This window comes from Phyllostomus discolor, chromosome 4 (genome assembly GCF_004126475.2).
Source record: "Phyllostomus discolor isolate MPI-MPIP mPhyDis1 chromosome 4, mPhyDis1.pri.v3, whole genome shotgun sequence".
NCBI classification, from domain to species: domain Eukaryota; kingdom Metazoa; phylum Chordata; class Mammalia; order Chiroptera; family Phyllostomidae; genus Phyllostomus; species Phyllostomus discolor.
Genome location: NC_040906.2, coordinates 191,966,782 through 191,988,569, shown reverse-complemented (window position 1 = coordinate 191,988,569; position 21,788 = coordinate 191,966,782). Strand labels below are relative to the sequence as shown.

The 21,788-nt window shown below is 36.7% G+C and overlaps 1 protein-coding gene across 5 annotated transcripts in view; it reads right to left on the bottom strand.

Annotated features, from left to right (window-relative positions):
- Nucleotides 1–21,788, bottom strand: part of ADGRG6 (adhesion G protein-coupled receptor G6) — a 132,679-nt gene that overhangs the window by 34,231 nt on the left and 76,660 nt on the right. For 3 of the 5 annotated variants that reach the window (XM_036024790.1, XM_036024789.1, XM_028510078.2), the window contains 9 exons: nt 21,247–21,333; nt 15,016–15,101; nt 11,538–11,590; nt 10,129–10,191; nt 6,471–6,613; nt 3,972–4,083; nt 2,598–2,662; nt 1,802–2,012; nt 513–684 (listed from right to left, as the gene is read on the bottom strand). In XM_036024790.1, the coding sequence (XP_035880683.1) occupies nt 513–684; nt 1,802–2,012; nt 2,598–2,662; nt 3,972–4,083; nt 6,471–6,613; nt 10,129–10,191; nt 11,538–11,590; nt 15,016–15,101; nt 21,247–21,333 (992 nt within the window). The remainder of the gene's footprint in view (nt 1–512; nt 685–1,801; nt 2,013–2,597; nt 2,663–3,971; nt 4,084–6,470; nt 6,614–10,128; nt 10,192–11,537; nt 11,591–15,015; nt 15,102–21,246; nt 21,334–21,788) is intronic. The other 2 variants (XM_036024791.1, XM_036024792.1) reach the window with 2 other exon arrangements.

Here is a 21,788-nt window from a genome sequence, read left to right as displayed (position 1 = left end):
CCAGCAGTATCAGCCATACCTGGGAACTCAGTAAAACTGTGAATTTTGAAGATCCACCTTGGACCAGGATTCTGATTAAATTAGAATCCTGTGAAGGGGATCCTACTGTCTGTTTCAACAAGTTCTCCAGGTATGTGATTATAACCCTCACCTGGGGAAATCACTGGCAAAGAGAATACACCATCCTTCTCCCCAGTTTTGGGCCCTTAATAAAGTTCTTTTTTTCTAAATGAACTTATCCCCAACCCCCACTCCCAATAGGGTGGACCCCACCCATGTTTCAATACTTAGTTCCACTGTCACCTCTTGTAGAAGGTAAGCTGCCCACCTCTACCACCTAGGTTCTGAAAGCACATCTCCTCTATGTGTCCCTCCACCTTATGATCATGCTACCGTTAGCCTTAGCCAGCGTTCTGACCTGCCTGCCACCCAACATCGCCTTGGGGAGCAATGGGTAAGTGATCAGAAAGTTTTTACCTGTCTAATTAGTTAATGAAACCATTAGCTCATACCTGGAAATATGATTCATTATTTGTTGGAAGACTGATGCTAAAATTTAAAACTTCACTAGTCTCTGGAGATAAGGATGATATGCCAAGAGCCAAATTCCGAGTTGCAATATTGACACGTGATGTGCTATTTAGGTCTATCTTGAAAGCCAATTCATCAATGGTTTTTAAAGCTCTAAAGAAACGACAATACCATCATTAAATAACATGCTTCAAATACTTACCTGCACACACATGACTTGCTGCTAGACAAAATACAAACCAAACAAAATTGTGTTCAAATTGTCTGATCTCACAAAATTACCTAAACCACAGGAATAGCTGTTAATACATAGACTGGAAGTGATAAATATATCCTCAAGAGAAAAATATATCCTTTAAGGAAAATCAGCAATTAAAATGATCCTAAACAAATACTGTCTTTTTAAATCTAGTTCTTTCCTCATATGAAAAATATGCTTTCTACTTATAACTGAGTAAGAAGCAAAAGCAACAATGTGTAAAAGTATTTTATGAAGTGTAAGACACTGTAAAAAATTTGCAATTATTATGTAGGTAAGGTAAACTATCTACAAATTTTTATTTAACAAATTTTATATTTGTTAAAATAAATTATTATGTAGACCTCATTATCATCTACATAATAATTCATTTTAACAAATACAAAATTTTCATCAAGGAAATTTGGTTGAAAGGATGGAAATAGAAAAAAATTTAAATATCCTAATAGTAATACACTCAATAAAATAATTGGAAACAAACTGAATTGTATAAACATAGACACATTTTTCCCCTTGTCTTAGACTTTCACATTTCAGAAGTGTGATAACATAGCCGAGGCAATTTTATGACATGGGTCATAGGACAGTGACTTCGAGTGACCAAATTAAGCCAAAAAAACTGTGAGTTGAATGCTTGCTAAGTCTCCTTTGCAAGCCAAAAAAAAAAAAGGGGGGAGGGAGAGGAGTCATAAATGGAATATTTGTGATAGTTTCTTCATCTTTTAAATTAACCCCCATTAACATATTTCAGATGAAAAATGAAATACTGATTATGCTTTTCTGGGATTATTTAATATCTGCCAGATGACAATCCTAGTCATTTTGTAAATTGTATATCTCAAAAATAAGGACATTCAAAGTTCACTTTGTGAATGATCTTGGGGAATATCAGTGGGTCTTCTCGAGATTTAAATGATGAAATCTGGGCAAAAGTACTTCAATATATGAGAAATTATATAGTGTCACATGTGTACAATAAATTTTACTCTCCAGAGGGAAAGGAATACTTACTCAGAAGAAGATTCAAGCAAGTCACTGTCTGAACTGGTTAAGATATTAGAAAATATATTCATTAAAGTTGAGCCAAGAGTTATATCAATGTTTTCTTCTTTATTCACGATCCTTTTGACCTGTTCTACAATGCTGGTAATATTGGCTGAGTTTAAGTTCTGCCCATCACCAGTTAAATTTAAAATCTGATTGGCAACTTCATTTGCTTCCCCTAAAAAAGGCAGAAGTAACAACATAGAAAGTGTTTTTTTAATCATTTCCAGCATTGAAACATAGTGATATCTAACTTCACAGTTTAAGCAGCAAATCAAATTTTCTGTGTATGCCCTCTTACCACAATCTCCACTGGGTGATAATGTTTCTTCATACACGGAGACCAACTCCTTTCTTTAGTAATATACAGATTGTGCCCCTAACAAACTTAGGTAAATAACTTGGAGAGACCAATATTCACATATAGTTCTAATGGAAATGCAACCAGAATAACTATATATTGGTGGTTCAAAATAATAAAAAAACTATACAACACTGATACAAAGATTGATTTGTATATTATTTTAAGTGTTTTCTAAAACTTTTAAACTATTTTTTAATCTCTTTCAGAGTGAATGCAACTGAAAGTCAGAATGAAGAAAAGCAGTATTTTCTATCTTAAGCAAGTGAAATGATCATTTGCCAGCATTTAACATTACCATAGAAACACACAGCAGAAGAACATGTCTGGAGAGGATGGGAACCCTGAAATATGAGGTCATTTCAATCTGCCCCTGAGAACTGAAGAAAAGGGCTCACTTACGTGAACAATTGGAGACATCAGGAGGCCCCCAGAAGGCTAAAGATGCATTAGAAGGGTCGTGGTTACTGTGAAACAAAAAAAGGTATAGCAAACATTTGGCATAAATGATATTATAACTGACAAAATCAGCTGATAAAGAGTTTTAGAATTTGCCTTGATATCTGTGTAAGTTTCATTTGAAAATAAAACTGTAAGCCCTGGCTGGTGTAGCTCAGTGGATTGAGCGCGGGCTGGGAACCAAAGTGTCCCAGGTTCGATTCCCAGCCAGGGTACATTCCTGGGTTGCAGGCCATAACCCCCAGCAACCGCACATTGATGTCTCTCTCTCTCTCTCTTTCTCTCTCTCTCCCCCCTTCCTCCCTAAAAATAAATAAATAAATAAAAAATCTTAAAAAAAAAAGAAAAGAAAACTGTAGTACATTGAAATCAAACTCCTATTACATTGGGAAAAAAATCCAGTGCATGAATCATGGATACTAAATACTAGCAAGAACTTGCAGCCTAACCTGGGATCCCTCAGGTTGGTGAGTTTAAACCCATATTTGGTAATAAGGGCCAAGTACTGATTTAAGAACTTTCCAGATAAAATCTGACATTAATTTCACATAACTCTGTAAAGCAGATTACAGTCTACTTTTTATAGATGAGGACGCAGACTAAAGGAAGTCAAGGAATTTTCCAAGGTGTCCAGCCAGGAAGAGGTAGAGCTATGCTTCACACTCAGGTCAGCAAGTCTCTGCAGTCCCCTTCTGTCCTCCCTAGCACACACCAAACACAGTGGTAGGGGTCCAGTTTCTGTGTCCGCATCCCCCCGCCCAGAACACACTCCCTGGTCACGGGGTGGAGGGTGAAGAGCTGGGCATGACTTTCGGGTGACCTGTCTGTGGTTTCTGTCAACATTCAGGGGAAATCTCCACCCTGACAGCCCCCATGAGCTGCCCCAACCCAAATTGACTGCCCCAACCTGCATCCTGCCTTCATTCCCTCTTGGGCTACCCCCACCCCCCCCAACAAGAGCCACTCCAGATGGTTTCAAAATCTTGCAAGTTCAGATGCATGATCGGAGACTGTGAGCAGGCTCAAGTTCACCCATATATAAGGTGTTTGCTCTAGAGCCGCCCTCTGGTTTCCAAATTTTTCCATCGTTCTTTGGAGATGGCTAAATTAGCATGTTGTCTGGAGTACGAATGCTTGAATTGGTAACCTATTTGCCTCATTTTCATCCTTCATGGGGGTTATGATTTAGGCACACACAGAGATTCCTGCACTTCTTTCTAAACAATAGACAATGCCTGGGAATCGTGGTGCAGCACGTGTAACCCTAGGAAGGTAGACGGTGTGGAGTTTGCTGGCAAGAGTCAACAAAAGTATTACCATATCCGTGAGGCAGAAACACCCTGCTTCCCTGGACAAGGAAGGCTGTATTCAGAAGGCAGGATGGCTGGCCAGATATAGCCTTTGGGATTCTCATCTTCAGGACAAACACCTATGTGAAAATAAGACCCAACATGAGAAATATTAATCTATCCTTTGACATTAGAGGTGCAAGAGGACAGCAAAACAACGTGTATAATTGGGTATTTATTTCATGTACTACTAAAATACTAGATTTTTATGTTTGGAATTTGTAAAAATCTAAAATTAGAAATTAGGAAAAATAACCATTTCCTACATTCAGATATAAAAAGTATTACAGTTCACAAAACCATTAAATAAGAACACATACTTAGCAGGTAAAATGAGTATGATAAAGGTTTGTTTTTTTTTTAAATAGACACTACATAAAATGAAAACAGTCCCACAAACGTTAACATGTAAAATTCCCTCTGATCTGTTTTTTAAAGGGGAAAGCCTAGAAAATAGTGTTGTCATTGAGTTGCGAGGATATTTTCCAGAAAAATTGCCAGCTACCCTGGAAGCATCTTCTGCCTGGAAGTTTGCTTTGGGAATGGCAAGAAGACGCCCATGAGCCACGGCCACGCACCTTACACATTCTTACATGCCTTCATCCTCAAAGCATCCTGCCTGTTGTCTGAAAACTCGCTTGGTCAGTGTCATGCCATAAGTGATTCAGATTTCACAATTTTAAAAAATATTAAAATGAAAGCAATACATCAGCAACAATGACAAGAACAGAATCTTCCATTTCAGTACCGAAAATAATAGCAAGTCATACCAGACTGCTGGCAACCTGTACCACAGTCTCTATTTGAACATTTAAATGACTTTCCCACTTACATTCCGAGTCTGAAAATTGTCAAGGTTTAGCCCTATCTTTTTCAATCAGTAGGAACTTTTTTTTTCTCAGACCCACTTGTAGGAAAACAATAGTGTAGGATTTAAATCAAGTGGTATAAATTGCATGCCTAGGTATCCAGAGAGAGAGAGTTGTTCTGGGATTCCTCAGCCTCTAAGGACAGAGAAAGGGCTGTCCTCACAGGGCTCCTTCACTACACACACACACACACACACACACACACACACACACACCCCTGTTCCTCAAGCTACTTCTTTGTGGAGACTTTCATGTGTGAAAGGGCGGCATCGGTACCCACCCCACACCCAAGAAGCCCTATGTGGAAACAAGCCAGCATTTTCCCACAGAGGCTCAGAAACTGTTGACGATGACGCTGGTGATTTGTATTCTTTCATCTCTATGAGACCTTAGTAATTGTATACATTGACACATCAGACATGGGTAGTGCCTCATAGAAGGGAAGATGCTCGCTTCTTTAAGCCGCTGTGATTCTGGCCTCAGAATCACATGATCTTAAGAGACTGAGGAACAGCAGCGCCCCCCACTTCGACCTCCCGCGCAGGTATAAGGCCAATCTCAGTTTTCTTTTGATCGCTACTAATGTACCTAGCCATAATACAGGTGTAACCACAGAGAAACAGAGCAATAACTTTATTTTCTGTTGTCCATATTTTTTGAACATTTGCTTTTCTAAAATATCCCCATCAAGCCTCATTCATTTATTTATTCAAGCATTGAAGTGCTGGGGAATATGCTGGGGTGAGGTGGGGCGTTAAAGAAAAATAAGATGTGTTCTCAAGCCAGAGGAAACTCCTGTTTAAAGGAAAAATATAAGAACACACAGAAGTCCAGTTAAATACTATGGTCTTCTACCGGTGGTTCAAGGCAGTGATGATCTATTTATGCATGGATGACGCCAGAAAAAGTGTCATAGCAGAGGTGATTCTGGGCTGTCTTTAAAGTCTGTAGGTGCTGAGCAGGTGAGTGGTGAGCACAGAGAGGAGCAGCGTGGGCAAAGACAGACAAAGGTGGCACAGGAGAGCACAGCATGCCGGGCGGGCACAGGCAGTGCTGCGAGTGTGGCTGGAGCTTAGGATGTGAGTGGTCTTCAGGTAAGAATTGAATCTAGGTCTTAGATAGCACCCACATTTCTGGCCTATTCCTGCAAAGCCAGTGGTGTGATAAATGAAGACAGAAAACCTACGAGAAGGAAATGTTTTATAGTAAGAAATTGCCTTTTGTAAGATTTAACTCATCCGTGTTCCCATAGATACATATACGCACTCTATTCCTAGAGACTGAAGCCAGTTCTGGTCAAGACTACCCTGGAGTTTTGCTCATACTTGTGACACTTTCATGATACAGCCCTAAAAGAGACTGTGAGCTCTCCTCTGCCTCTTCCACGCCCTTCGATTCACAGGCTCCAAGTAGCTATCTTCTGTGCTAACCGTGTCATCCATTTGTTATGGTATCACCACTATGACGACGTTCATAATCAGAAAGACAGCTTTAAAGAGGCAAACAACACACGCAGGAAGACTATTTTTGTTGTTCCAATTAAACCCGGATATACAGTCTTATAAAATACATGCTATAAAAAAATTAAAGGCACTTACCCAGTTGCCTCACTTTCACTGTGTACAGCCTCAGGTCCTCATCCAGGGACCCATTGTTTTTTAAGAGCTTCTGCTGAATGACTTTTCCATCTAAATTGTGATTGTTGGTAGCATTGTAGACTAGAAGGGCCCAAATCGCCAACCTGGGGAAACATTATAGATAGAACTGTTGTTGGGCTGTTTTTTTGTTTTTTTTTTTTTTTTTTTTCAGGAGTAAAAAAGAACATTTGGATATGGTAGTAAGAGGGATGACCATAAAGTGCAGACACTGAAAAGACACACCAGGCACGCGAAGACTCCTGCAGCTGCATAAAGATCCTGTTGCAAATGTCTCCATTACAGTATATATATGGTGCATATACCGTACAGGGTTTTGCATGTATAATTCTACCATACGCCACGTCACCCCATTTCTTCTTTTGTTATTTGAACTGATTTTTTTCAATTTTATTTTTCAGCATCTTATTTCTTTTGAGAAACATTTTTAGTAATATTTTATAGCACACATGTGAGAAAGGAACATACTTACAGTTAATTCCACAGTTTCTTTACAGTCACAAAATAAAGTTTATTAGACAAAGAAAATTATAACTGATCTGACTAAACTGATTCTGTGACTTTTGACATTATTTAGTGTTGTCATTTACAAATGTATTACAATTTCTCCAGAACTGCGACAAATGATTTTCTGTCTCCATTTTTTTTTTGCAAGTACTCTGTATGGTGAAAGGTACAAAGTAGTCCAAATACACTCAGTGACTGACCAACATATTATTGAAGAAGTTTATAGGTTCTGAATATTTTTATTTTTAAATATATCTCTATGGGAAGCAGAGATGGATCCTAAAAGCCTTATCCACACTTCTGGCCCTACAGTTTGAAGTAATATAATTTTTGGCTGAAACATAATCCCAGTTACGGTCAATAGCAGAAATCAAAACTATTAATTCAGCATGGAAGTGAAATTAAATGACATTTTTTTTGTCAGGAAGAAAAGAAATATTTTCCCTCATATGTGAAAGCTCTGCATTTACAAGAGAGCTTTCATCTTCACATCCTGAGGAGAAATGAATAATACAAAGTAGGTCATTATGCTGTCAATATCAGTTACTGTCCACATGCCAAAGTCCTTGTTTTTGAAATAAAGCACTCAGTGGAGCAGCACTGTATATTTTATTTATGAAATTCTGGGGCAATCAATAAAAATGAGGCAGTCAGAGTATTAATATATTTGTAGTAATAAAAGAAAAGAAAGAGTAAGTGAAATATTTGCTGTTGAAGGTTAAGTGAAGTTAAAGAATAGTTCCATTTTCCCCCTAAATATCTACATGAATCTCAAGGACAAAATGCTCTACTGTTTTCATAATTAACTTTGATGGGATATTTATCTCTAAAATGATCTGCTTAATGTCCATAGAAAAGCCATATTTCAAGGGGAGACAAACATGGTTGTGAGGGTAACAGAGAACCACGATGACAGTGCTTAACACGGCACATGAAGAAGTGACCACTGATTAAGTTGCCCTTGAAAGATAAGCTTTGGCACTCCAGTGCCTGAGAGCCTACATGTGGGATTGTGACCTTTTACTGCTCTTGAAAATTGAGAAGATAATTAGCACAATATAATGTGGATGATACTAAATACCTAATTCAGCAACTCAAGAATGACCATGTATTGTCACAGGTCTTATCTGGAGTGTTTTCCTCTCTCATCCTGAAAACTAAAACTACTTTATAGTTCTGCAAAGTCACATTCTATCTGTTGTTACCATCAATCATTCTTTATTTGAAGAAACCAGTCTCTGTGGCTTTGGTTTCCTGTCTGTCTAGGTGATAGAGTGTGATAGCATTATCTGAAGCTGTGGTTTGTGTTCAGTGTTACAGTCAAATTGAAAGGAAAGTTTGGACAAAAGAGTGTGTGTAAACTAGTAGACTATGGTTTAAAAAAAAACAACTATGAGAGACTATAAAGGCTTATCAAGAGCATTGGAAAGCAGAAAAAAAGAAAGGGTGGGAAAGAACATAAGAATACATTTTCAGCCCTGGCTGGCGTAGCTCAGTGGATTGAACGCAGGCTGTGAACCAAAGCATCGCAGGTTCGATTCCCAGTCAGGGCATATGCCTGGGTTGCAGGCCATGACACCCAGCAACCGCACATTGATGTTTCGCTCTCTCTCTCCCCCTCCCTTCTCTCTCTAAAAATAAATAAATAAAATCTTAAAAAAAAAGAATACATTTTCAAACGATGTCAAGAGTTCATACCAAAGAAAAACTAAATGTGTAGGTCACCATATATGGTGTCTTAGTTTGCTCTCCTTATAATATTCTGTGAAGGTACCCAGTGGTTTGACAGACAGGAAACTGAGATTTCATGATTTTAAATGTCTTGCAAGCAAGACATCCTGAGGTGCTGACATACGCTGATGCTGGCTGACTGCCGTGCTGTCGGGCTGCAGAAGAATCTCAGTAAGCAAACTGCAAAGGGCACTGCTGACCTCCTAGGAGAGTCTACCATTGGTGATGCCCTACGCTAGGGCTGCCCCAGTGCTAGACAGTGTCCAGCAGAGGGATCCTGGTCATCGTTGGACCCAGTATTCAAGGCTCAATAGGATCTAGCCCTAAGGGTTGGAGAAGGATTATTTGGCTAAATAGAGGAGAAACATCCATCTAGAATATAGTATTAAAATACATTATTCTTTAGATCACAATGGAAAAGGAATAACAACAAAATAAAAATAACTTTCCCTAATCAGATGGCTCAATCCAGTCTGTTGTTTATGGACAAAAACGATAAGCTTCAAATAAAACTGCGAAGATTTTTTTCTAATATTGAATAGAAAAAAAGGAAAAAAAAACAAGAAGGAAACTCCCTGATAAACTCTCACATGAAAATTTGTTTTTATCTTCTTATAGTAAGAATATATCACCTAAAAGAATTTTATTTCATTATTACGATTATAAATCCATAATTTAAAGTCTGTCCATTGAAATTGAGCAAGGCTTGTGTAAACTTTTGCTCTTCTAGTCATTTTTTTCAATTCTGTGGAGATGCAATATAGCACAAACACAACTAAATGTATTGCGTTTAGGAGTTTAGGTTGTTTTCAGTAGATGGCAGTCTGAATAGCTGGCCCTTTTATGCCAACTGCTTATGTATGGTGGACATATCCATTAAATTATCCACCTGCTTAAGTCACAATCTTAACGTAAATTTAAAATGGAGATTTCTAAAAATTAACCGATGGCTTTCAATGCAGAAAATACTCTGGTACCTATTACCCATATTAATATAGGCTATCAAGCATACATAAATACCTTATTTTTTAAAATGCTACAACAATTTTATTTTTTTTTTTGATGGTCTCTTTGAAATGAGGTAATGGGTTATCATAAACTGGAAATAGTAATTCATCCAGGTTAAGTTTCCTACTTCTGAACTATTTTTCATCAGACATATATTTGCATCCAGTCTGCTACATTACAGTTTCAGCTATAAGAAAAAAATCAGTGTGCATTGGTGATAAAGAAATAATCTAAATGTGCTATATGATTAAAATGTTTCTCTCCTATCTCACTGGTTTAATTTGTCTACCAGAGAGATAAAACTAAGGGCAGGAGAAAGCGTATCATATTTTCTGTAAGACTTTCTCAGTGTTACCTTTGATCATTCACTATGCTTCTCCTGACTTTAATCTTGTCCTCTTCCACATTCCGGTGAAAACTGGAAATAAAAATACGTACATTCATTATCCACCTATCTGCCACGCCACCAAAACCAGAATTCGATGTGGCGAAAGAAAGAAGCTGAGTGCATATTCTAAGCCAGTATTTCCAAATGTCTGTTTGGAGGTTCTAGTTTTTTCATACACATGAGACAAAGTGGCTGCACAGCATAATTTAGCAATTATGTTCCCCTGCTCTCTTTTCAAGATTCACAATGCATGTTAGTATACTTAAGCATTTGAGATGTTCTGATATACCGAAAGTTGTTTCAATTTGCTCAGTGATGTACCATACTTTGCCATGTACAATGTGCATTTTTTTGCCCAAATTTTTGAGAGAAAAATATACATGGGTAGAAGTAATTCTGTATCTATATAAATGTTTTTAATTCTTTTATTTATGCTTATGCATTAAAAGTGTAACTCTAGAAAGCAATAACCATATCTGTATGCAAAACAATGTCCTGGAATATGATAATTGGTTTTGTTTCTAAATATAAATAAATAAATAAGTAGAATTAAAAAGTTAAAACAAAAGATTTTTTTTTCCTGTAAGTTTGGGCCAAAAACGTGGGTGTGCATTATACTGGGGAGCTTATTCTACATGGCAAAATATGGACTTCCTGAACTCATCTGACCATCTGATATATTTTTTGGTGTTATTACATTTGTTGGGTACACAGCATACCTGCTTAGGGTTCATGAGATACATTTTAGAAAGTTCATTTTAGTATAAAACTGTGAAAACAAGGTGCAGAGGAGCATATATATATATATATATATATATATATATGCTACTATTTGCTTGGGATTTGGTGAAGTATTTAAATAGAAGAATTGTGGATGGTAATTTTAAAAAGCTAAATTGCAATCAAACTGTAGATGCAAGCTATCTTCTACAAAATGGGTCTCCAAACTGGGGTGCTTGCAACCCAGGGGGTGCTCTAGATGACCTTCTGGGGTATGAGAAGAAACCAACAGAACTTCTATTGAGATTATATATATATATACTCTTTAATTAGTGATACATTATAACAAATAATATATTAGTTAAGTAATACACACACACATATATGTGATTTACTTAAAATCACAAATACATGTTGGGAGATAGGCTACATTTAAAAATAAAATGATTAGGATCTGAGATCAAAATATTTTTTTAAACTGTGGCTGTAAATTGATACTTTTGAGCAAATAACATAATATAGAATTGTTTTTAGAAAGATTATGAAAATGGTACATGTGTATGTGTGTGCTTATGTGTGTAGGTATAATCAGAGAAAGAGTAGTATAAAATTAGATAATACTTTTTATTTTCCAAATAATTCACCTGATCATTTACCTGATATTAACTACATAAACAGTGTAGTTCCAGTTTTGGAAGGTTGAATTGAGCTGAAAAATACAATGAGAAAGGGTGAGTTTTGGTAACACTTAAAAAAACCTGAATCAAGTTTCTTCCCTCCCAAAAGATAAGTTGTTATTGGACTAAGACCCTGGGAAAATCCCAGAGCCAGAGGAGTGAAAGAAAGGTAAAGATAAGAGTTACTGGATTATAGTATGCCAAGAACTTTACAAATGTTATTTCTTTCAATCCCCAAACAACTAATGAGATAGGTATTATCTGCCCCTGCTGTCTTTTAAATGAAGAAACTGAGCTTCCCAGAGATGAAATAGCTTGCCCAAGGTTACCCAAGTAAGAAAAAGCAGATCCCAGATCATAACCCAAGTTTGTCTGTCTGGAAACACTATACTTTCCTCTGTAGCTCATATTGTCATGGGCCACAGTTAGTCATAACACTGAGAAATTAGTTGTAAGAGGGTACATAGGGGAGATTAGCACCATAAACACCTTTTGTATTCTTCATTCAATAGACACCAAGGTGCAAGAACACATGTTTTTCTAGTAATTTATCATCTCATAAAAATGTTAGCAGTAAGACAAATTATAAGCCAACAATATAAACCTTAAAACAAACAAAAACTAAATTCAAGATTTTTAAGAACTATGTTAATTATTATTTGGTTATTTAACAGTCTTTTTAGGTCCCAACAGAAAACTCTGTAATGAAGAAATGAATTCTTCTCAATATAAATAATAAATTTTCATGATGCATTGTCTAATAAAATCACAAAGCAGGATTATCTCACTGATGTGAAAATCATATATATATATGTATGTGTGTGTGTGTATATATATACACACAAACTTCTAAATGATTTTTTAGGTCATGTTTCATAAGCAGATTTGGCTTTACTTGTAAGCATTCCAAAACTGAATGTCAATTCTAGGAAATTCTGGCAAAAAGTGTCAAACTAGCTTTAAATTGTGAGCAGTAGTAATATGAACCAGGAACACCACTTATATTTTCTATGGTATCAGGTGTCTCCTTCGGTATCTTGCACCTTAGACTGACAGTGTCCAGGAAAGCTCGGCTTTAGATGAGAATGATCCTGCGCCAAAACGCATGCATGAAATGAACATAAACATAAAATTATACCTCTCTACAGCAGACTGTCCAGTGAATGCTAATTTTTGAGACTCCTAACATTAAATATGGTTTATTTGAGAATGAAAATAGAGTTCTATGTTTTGAAAACATTCTGAGGTTAAAAAAACAAAACAAAAAGAACAATGCTGGAGAGAAAATGGTATGCAATAATACACTCCTTCTGTAAAGACGGCTGTCTGCTTAGGAATTAAACACCTTCTAGTGCTTAAATTAATTACTGACGTGAATGTGTCATTCCCTAAGTCAGCAGTAGTGTTTTTCTTTGACTCCTATTAGAGGATTTCACTTTTATCACCAATTTTGTAGCAGAGTTGTTAATTAAATACTATTGTTTCCTGTGGTCAACTTGTTTTAAAGGGTGTTGCTTATAAAAATAAGACTGTTTTCCTATTATTCAAATATGATATATGTACAAGGGGGGGATTCAGGAAACACTGGAATTATCTCCTGGAAGGTGGGCCCCTTGTTGCCCAGGCTTCCCCCACTAGGGGAGTGTTCTAGGAGCCCACCTGGATCAGTGCACCAGTTGGTGTTGCTGTGAGAGGCTACGTTCAACTTCAGTGAATTTTTTTTTTGAAGACTCTTTCAACACATTTGCCCATTTCATGACGGGTGGTTTACAAGCACATCTGTCCACACCGTGCTGAGTGTTCGGCAGTTTTTGACCAGAAATGCTGTGTCCCCCGTGCACCCTCCTCCCTAGTCACCTGATCTCGCCCAAAGACTTTTTTCTTGTTTCCCTGGATGAAAAAAGGCCTCAAAGGGAAACATTATGCCAATGTGGGAGATGTGAAACAAACAAAAATTGGTAGAAGCACTAAAATTCATCAAAATCGACGAGTTCAGAAATGTCTAGGTATTGCATCAAATGGAGAGTACTTTGAAGGTTAACGAACTTTAAACATGTAAGAATAAATACATGTTTAATAAATAGTTTTTATAAAGAAATTCTAGATTTTTTGAGGTCCCCCCTCATATATAAAGTATTATATTGTCACCACTATCCTCAAGGTGTGGTTTAACTTCCTTTTGACACCAAAGACACATTTATTACTACACACCTACAAGAAAATCCATGTTTCTTACTTCAGAGTGCATATGCAAGTAACTTTATTCACAACAACTGTTTGAACTATAATAGTATTATATATAAAAAGTAATACAAAGACCGATAGTATACCATACATAGGAAAAAATAAAGAACTAATGAAAATCTTTGAGAAATAAAATTTTTGAGATGGTTATGAGGAAGCAAAACTGAAAAATATCCATGTGTTGTATGTGTAATAAAAAACATTAAAGTTTTTAAAATTGGAAATTACTAAAATTTTCATCAATATAATATAAGTAAATTACATCCTAAATATCTATCAACAAAAGATTTAAAAAATGTCAGACACATACTGGAACCCTACATAGTGTTTAAAAAAAAAAGATAAAGAATGTCTCCATGTACTGATGTGGCAAATCTGGCAATAACAAAAATAAGTACAGTATAGAATGGTGTGTAAACTATGTTACTTTTAGTGTAGAAAGGATAAAATAGTCTTATTTTCTTTTATATGCAGAAACAAATTCTGGAGCCCCCCCACCCCCAGCCAAAAAAAGTGACAGTGGTTTCCAGGGTCATCTCCAGGCAGATAAGCCACAAGGATGGACAAGGATGGATGAAAGATTTTCACGACACTGTGAGCCTTTCCCTGAAGTCATCGACAGCTTCTGCGACTTGAAGCCAAACAATGTGTGGTGATGTTAATGGTATCACTGGCTACTTGATGTAAGAAAGACTTAAGTACCTATGGCATCTCGTTGACTTTCTAACAAAACGATGACGAATGAAATAGCATTATTCGAGGACCTGCTCTGTTATCTTTTTGTACATTTGGTTCTGGCTCAAAAATATTCCAACAATTAAATAATAAAATAAGAAATATACTTTCAAAAACAGTGCTGAAAATATATGCATGCAATAGTAGATAAAGATACTCACCAACACACATTTCCATTTGTGTGGCATTTTCTTTTTTTTTCTTTTTCAAATTTTAAATTTATTTTTATAGTTTACATTCAATATTATTCTGTAGGCTCCTTATTTTCTTGTCCTTTTTTCAAAAGCAGCTCTCTTTCTATGCATAAGCATAATACCTCACTTACTAACTGATTTATACATTTCTAGTGAACCGTATCTGTACAGTTCTATGTATCTGTATGATCTGTGGATCAAGATCAGAAAGCAGTGGGGGCTTTCCAGATTTCCAGAGGTTAACAGTGTAAAACCCAAAAAAGAAATTGTCCAGGTTCACTTACCCATTCTGCCACCTTGCTCTGTACTTTTACCTCAGGGTGACGAAGGATGTTTTGAATCACTAAGGAAATTCTATAGATAATTCCATCTGTCCATTGGAAATAGGATTTAGCCCATTAATTACATTTTATAATATTACATTTTTAATCATATAATTATCAATGTAAATTTACAATCACATAATTTCATACAGGTTAACAGAAATGCCTACCTAGGTATAGAAAACTTCTGAGACATTTTTACTTTGTGCTCACTAAACTTTGCAATTTCTTAGAAAGTTATTGATTAGTTTACTCTTACAGACAATTAATTCATTGCTCCTAAAGTGTTTCTTTGTGTTTTTATGTTTTATATATTTCTGCTGTCCATGGTCTATAAAGGGGTGGTGTTTTCATGTACACTTTGATTTCTTGTAATAAGAAAATACCCTTTCTTTTTGCACACAGACTTTGGCAGGTCAAACGAGAGAGGCGATGGGCAGGTGGTAAGTCAGAAAAGGGCAGGCTTCCATCTCTTCCTCCCTCTGCCCCTCATTCTCTCTTTCATTTCTTTCCCTCTCAAAGCATTCACTTCTGCTAAGGTATTAGGTTGGAAGTCACTCGATTTTTCATCAAAATTCCATAAATGAAGTCTTTTGTACCTCAGTAGGGGAAAAAGAACAATATTTGCAGATAAAATTTCAATTAGTTGCTTTAAGAAAGAAAGCAATATCAGAGAAAATTCTGCTCTTTACTTTCAGGGACAATCTTTAAAGTAGTGTGATACACACACAGACACAAATCATCACCAGCCAGGATCTGCTAAATTTCTGTAGCTGCCTGTTACAGGGCACCTTACTAAAATATGACAGATTACTGCGAGAAAAAAACATTTGAGTCTGTGTTATTGTCAGTCATCTTTCTTCATGCTCTGTTTTGGTATGTCTTAAGTAAAATATGCACAGAAAATGTAGGAATATATAATTAAAACAAGAATGAGAAATAGATTTAATAAAGACTTTGAGGAGGCAATGCAGAACAAAGTACAAAAGGATGCTTCTGGAAATTCCCAAATTTACCAATGTGCAAACTGCAGTCTAACTATTAAAGGAATGTTTTTCTAGTATATGGATTGTAAATCTCATGGAAAAAAAAAGTGAAGCCACTCCAGAATGTAATATAAATACATGAAATTGGTACAGGCCCGAATGAGGTTAGTTTATGCAGATTATGTTATGTCCGCTTCTAAAACTAAAGTCTTTAGGTATTTTAATGATCTTGAATGGATATTCCTTTAAAAATACTCTAAATGAAAAGATTTAGAGAAAGATGTTCAAAACAAATAATACTAATTTGGAGAAAAATAACCTTCCTCACACTTTAGATCTCATCATATCAAATCATGAACATTCGGAATGACTGAGAGGAAGTTCAAATCGCAGAGGTCCCAGATTCTGTGTTTCCTTGGGGCCCTAAGGTGCTCTGTGAACGTTCACTGAAGCCAGCAGAGTCCCGAGAAGCCACCACTAGAGGGGGACCTAAAGCACTCGTTGGTTATTAAACAGTAGAACTCTTTACCTCTCAGGAAAATACTGCAAAATACTAAAAATCAGTGCTTTTACTCACTGGCATTTCTGAAATCTTATAGAGGCATCCCCATGTTTAAGATATTTTTCTTTATATTTTAAATATTACCTACCTCACTTTTTTTCAACTCACTGTTTTTATAAACAAGAAAGACATGCAATATCAGAGGCAGCCTAAATCAATTCATAAATATAGTACTCTTTTTAGAATTGTGCTGCTTAAAGCAAGTGAAATATGTGAATATACCAAAAAGCCCCTAGCATCCTGTGCTACAGATTTTCATATGCTATGGATTGTTATAAAGTAGTCTCTCTTCAGAAGCCTCGGAATGCGGTATTTTTATAATTAGCTCAGAACTACTCAGCAGAGGCTACTTGTTATACTTAAACATTTTGAATCATGTAATCAACATGTAATAATGAGAAATGGCCAAGAGTGAACTGTCAAAGTAACATTAAATGTCCACTGAAGGGCTGGTGGAAAGGGTTTTGAACTGCAGCCAAATATCCGGCTCCCGCATGGCCGATGGAAAAGGCACAGTTAAGACACACGGATGCAAGCTGCTCCCTGTCATCCTTGCGGCCAAGCTGTCTCCTCCCATATATGTTACGGCTCCCACAGTGTCTCGGTAGAAAAGCTATTCACAAATCTTCCTATGTTCCAGAGACTTGGCAGGATGAACGTATTGTCCTAATAGTGGCGTCCAGGACAGAAGAAGACATTTCTACTGGAAAAAAGTATTTAAGAATATCTCTCTCTTCCAATTGGGTAACTCTTCCAGCCATGCAGGACTTTGAAGCAGAAATTATGACTTGCCATTACATATGTGGCATTAAAAAACCTCATTCCTGCCTGAAAGTTTCTCTCCAATTAATTTTTCCTTTTTGTCTTCTTAACACTCTTTTTGGAGTTTCTGGGAAAATACAGAAATGACATTACTTTATCTACTCTATAGTCAAGGCTGTGAAATGCAGTTTTGAAAGGTAGATTTTAAAGTATATATTTTGCCCTGGCTGGTGCAACTCAGTGAATTAAGCATGGGCCTGCGAACCAAAGGGTCAACCGGTTCAATTCCCAGTCAGGGCACATGCCTGGGTTGTGGGCCAGGTCCCCCAAAGGGGGTCATGAAAGGCAACCACATACTGATGTTTCCCTCCCTCTCTTTCTCCTTCCCTTCCCTGTCTCTAAAAATAAATAAATAAAATCTTTTAAAAAATTAGTTTAAAAAATAAAAATAAATATATATTTGAAAGGATAGATGTTAAAATATAAAGGAAATGTTCACTTAGGTTCAAGACTCTTTCTCTGAAGCAGTGAGAGACAACTGTAGTGTGACAGTGGCATGTGGACACGACTGCAGTCCCACTCATCTCATCCTCATGGTCCTCAGTGACACCCGGCGTGCGGAGCCAGACTGACTGTCGCATCCACACAGACACCTGAGGCAGAATTTTCATCCGATTGCTAAATGTGTGTGAGACACCGGAAGCCGTGTTACAATTTGTACTTGTAAGCTTAGCTTTTAGAACCATAATAAATACTGACAAAGTTAGCTCCTTACTTGGAATTAACTTTGCTGACCTCGCAAAAGTTAAAATATTCAGTAGCACTATGGTGATGCTTCAAGTATAGAAAGTAGAATTTTGCATGACAACAATAATCGGTCAAAGAGCTTTTATTGGGAATAGAAAAGGCTAAAAGTTATTTGTGGAAATGCCTAGATTATCCATTATTTCCTGAAATATCTGTTTTATGAAAAGTAGCTTACAAGGTAAGAGTTTCTTAGTATATAGTCTGAGGTATCAGATAAAAATCCCATTGAAAACAACAAAAAGAACTTGGCACAGAAAAATAGGAACATTCGTGAAAGCCAGGAAAGCACATTTAATTGATACAGTACACTGAAGAAATACCTCTGACTGTCAACCAGTTTGAATCCCTCTCCCCTCATTTGGTAGTCCAGAGTTTAAAAACCAGATAAGGTAGAAGGATAGTTGTGCCTCTCTTTCTTACAGGAAACAAAATAGATTCTCTCGTATGGGGTGGGCAAAAGCAGATTTACAGTTGTATGTGAAACACAGAGTTTATTCTTGTATTAGTAGTTACTCATGATTGTATTATTTTGCATATGAGCAACTGTAAACCTACTTTTGCCCCACCCTGTGTATCAGATCAGAGGCCTGAGAATGTTTACTGCATCGGTTTCCCGAGGAATAAAAAAAGTACATTGGAACTTGTTGACAGCGTGTGAGTGATCTTAGTCCGGGATATAACATGAAATCCCATTTATTCACAAGGTAAACAAGTAATTCCCTTTGCAATTACTTCCAATTTGATTGCATCAAAAGTCTTATTTAGATTATTATCTATCCATAACACTTCGTTACTACGCCCTTTTAAAGAGATGATAAAGGCTTCAGGCGCTGAGATGTAAGAAAGCAATAGGATATAGGGACACTCCAATAACATTGCTTTTATTATGTTTATCTTCACTTCTATTTTAAAATAAGTTGTTATGGTTTCATTTTACAATGGTGATATCAATTTTCCCATGCAAATAAAAACGTTTCGGTAAAAAAGTAAGCCAACTTAGGAAAAAAAACTATGAAATGGAGAGAAGAGGTGGCTCAAGGATGTGGTGAAAAAAAAAAGATGCGCAAATTTGAGTATACAGTTCTGAGAATATGGCCACTACATGACAAGCTATGAATGTTTTAAAATATTTTCAAATGCTAGTATTATATTTTTATCAAGAATCATCTGAATTAGCATTTTGTTCTTTAATGTGGTCAAGTCCAACCATTTAACTGCTTCTAACATTTGCTTGCTTTGTTGAAACTCCACTGGAGGCTATGACGCAGAGAGAGATGAACTAAACAAGGCTCTCTTCAAGAATGTCAGAAATGACACGGCTGAGTGGATACAGCTCTGCTCCACCGAGGCAAGGCCTCTGACGCGTCACATAAATGTTCTTGGGCAGCAGAGGATGTGCCAGTCCTGGAGGGAGAATGCCACAGAGGCTCTTTGTATGTTCATACAAAGAGCGAAATACTTCGTTAGAATTATAATATTCCCATCTACTGGCTGGCGTCCATGTGAAATATGCACTGGAAACTTCAGCTGCTGTTGCTTTCTTGGGGGTTGCTGGAATTTTTGCTCCATCATAAATCTCCTTGGTGTAACTACCAGAATAACCATAAACACTTCCCTGAATTGATGTCTTTATAACCCTTTACATTTCATGTAAAATATTCCGTACTTCCAATTTAAACATTCTTTCAGAGGAAGTTGATGTAACCCCGAAGCCGAAAGAAAAAATGAACTATGTGGGTTTCTTTTCTCCGGGTTTCTGTCCCTGGTGATATAATACAGATGTCTTGGCCTCACAACGTAAATGACTGGAGTTGAGACAATTCCTTTGTTCCTAATACCTCATATTTGAGAATATTACTGTACTCGAGGCAATGGTGAGGTCACCTAACTGGAATGTCTCTTTTTCAGAAGAAACTGAAATTACTTACTCTGAATTACCAAAAGTCTATGTATGTGGTCTGTATAGGCAACACGTTAACTAACAGCTCAGTTCACCAGGCATGTCCCCGGCTTGTTTTACATAACTGCTACATTTGAAAACTGCAAATAATATAAATAAAAAAGTATATAAGAAAGAAAAAAGGCAAGATGTATTGGTAGTTACTTGAACATTTTTCAACTAAAAATTGATTCATGCCCTGGCCCGGTGGCTCAGTTGGTTGGAGTATTATCTCAGACACCAAAAGGTCATGGGTTTGATCCATGGTCAAGGTATACACAAATTTGGTCCCCAGTGCAGGGCCAGGGGGCAGATGAGGGGAAACTGATCGATGTTTCTCTATCATATTGATGTGTCTCTTTCTGCCCCCATCAAAAATATCAATAAACATATCCTCGGGCAAGAAAAAGAATTAATTTACACCCTAGTTGGGTGGCTCATTTAGCTAGAGCATCATCCCAATACGCCAAGGTTGTGGGTTTGATCTCTGGACAGGGCACCTGTAAGAGTCAATAAACGGATGCATAACTCAGTGGAACAACAAATCGCTGCTTCTCTCTCTCACTCCCTCTCTCAGCTCAGTCAAAAAAACGGATTATGATTTAGTTGATGGACAATCGTGTTTTAACCATTGTTCTTCAATAAACAGAAGCCGAGAGCAAATTATTGCCATATAAAATGATTTAAATGTCACATATATTCAACTTAAATTTGGCTTTCATCAAATTACTAAAATTAGCTTTTTGAAATTATAAAAGCTTAAAAAAGTAGTTTCCTGAAGAGAATAATCTGACAAAATACCACAAATAATTTTTTTCTGAGGTCTTTAGTATAATATAAATTCATTCCTTTTAATTAAATGAAATAATTAAAGCCTTTCTCATAAAACTTCTTCAGAAAGAAATTTTAGCTGAAAGTACAGAGGAGCAATACTGGACATGAACTCATTCCACTGGTCATTAGAAAGAGGGACTCAGGAAAACCAAGTGCTATTTATTTCTTTTCCTAGTGTTGCAAAGATACTGGTTGATTTCAATAACAGGAACTTTGTTGAAACATTAGCTCTTTCCACCTTAAAAGACTTTTTTTTTGTCACATGAGACATACTACAAATGTAAAAGGTAATAATTTCTTACCATTCCTTTGTTTATGGATTCTATTAGTAACAGGCATGTTAGTGGTGACAGTAGGTGGTGTAGCACTAGGAGAGTTTACAGTAGCTGCTAATAAAGATGAGAAAGATGCAATTTTAATTTTGCAAGAAGCACATGACAGTTAATACGGATAAGCAATCTATCATTAATTCATGACAATACATGGAGGAGGAATGCCAACTATTTCTTGCCAATAACTATCACAGACTCTAAGGTTATAATGCATAAACTAAAGCGATGCTTTCTACAGCACATTAAGAATCAGTTCACGCAGCCTTTGGTACCACATTGCAAGGGTCTGTATCTGGCATAAAAGGAATGGAGGAAGAACTTTCAGATTCTAGGCCTAGGTCTGCCATTAACAGGCTGACAGGCATGCTGAGAATGACTGAAATTTTCCAGAACTCAAGTTTCCTAAGTTTGTAAAAAGAAAAAGTTACAGAAGTCGGTCTCGACAGCACCCGACAGCTTGAAAATGATCTGAACTAAGTTAGTCTTCCTGATTCACTGAGAATAGAGAAACA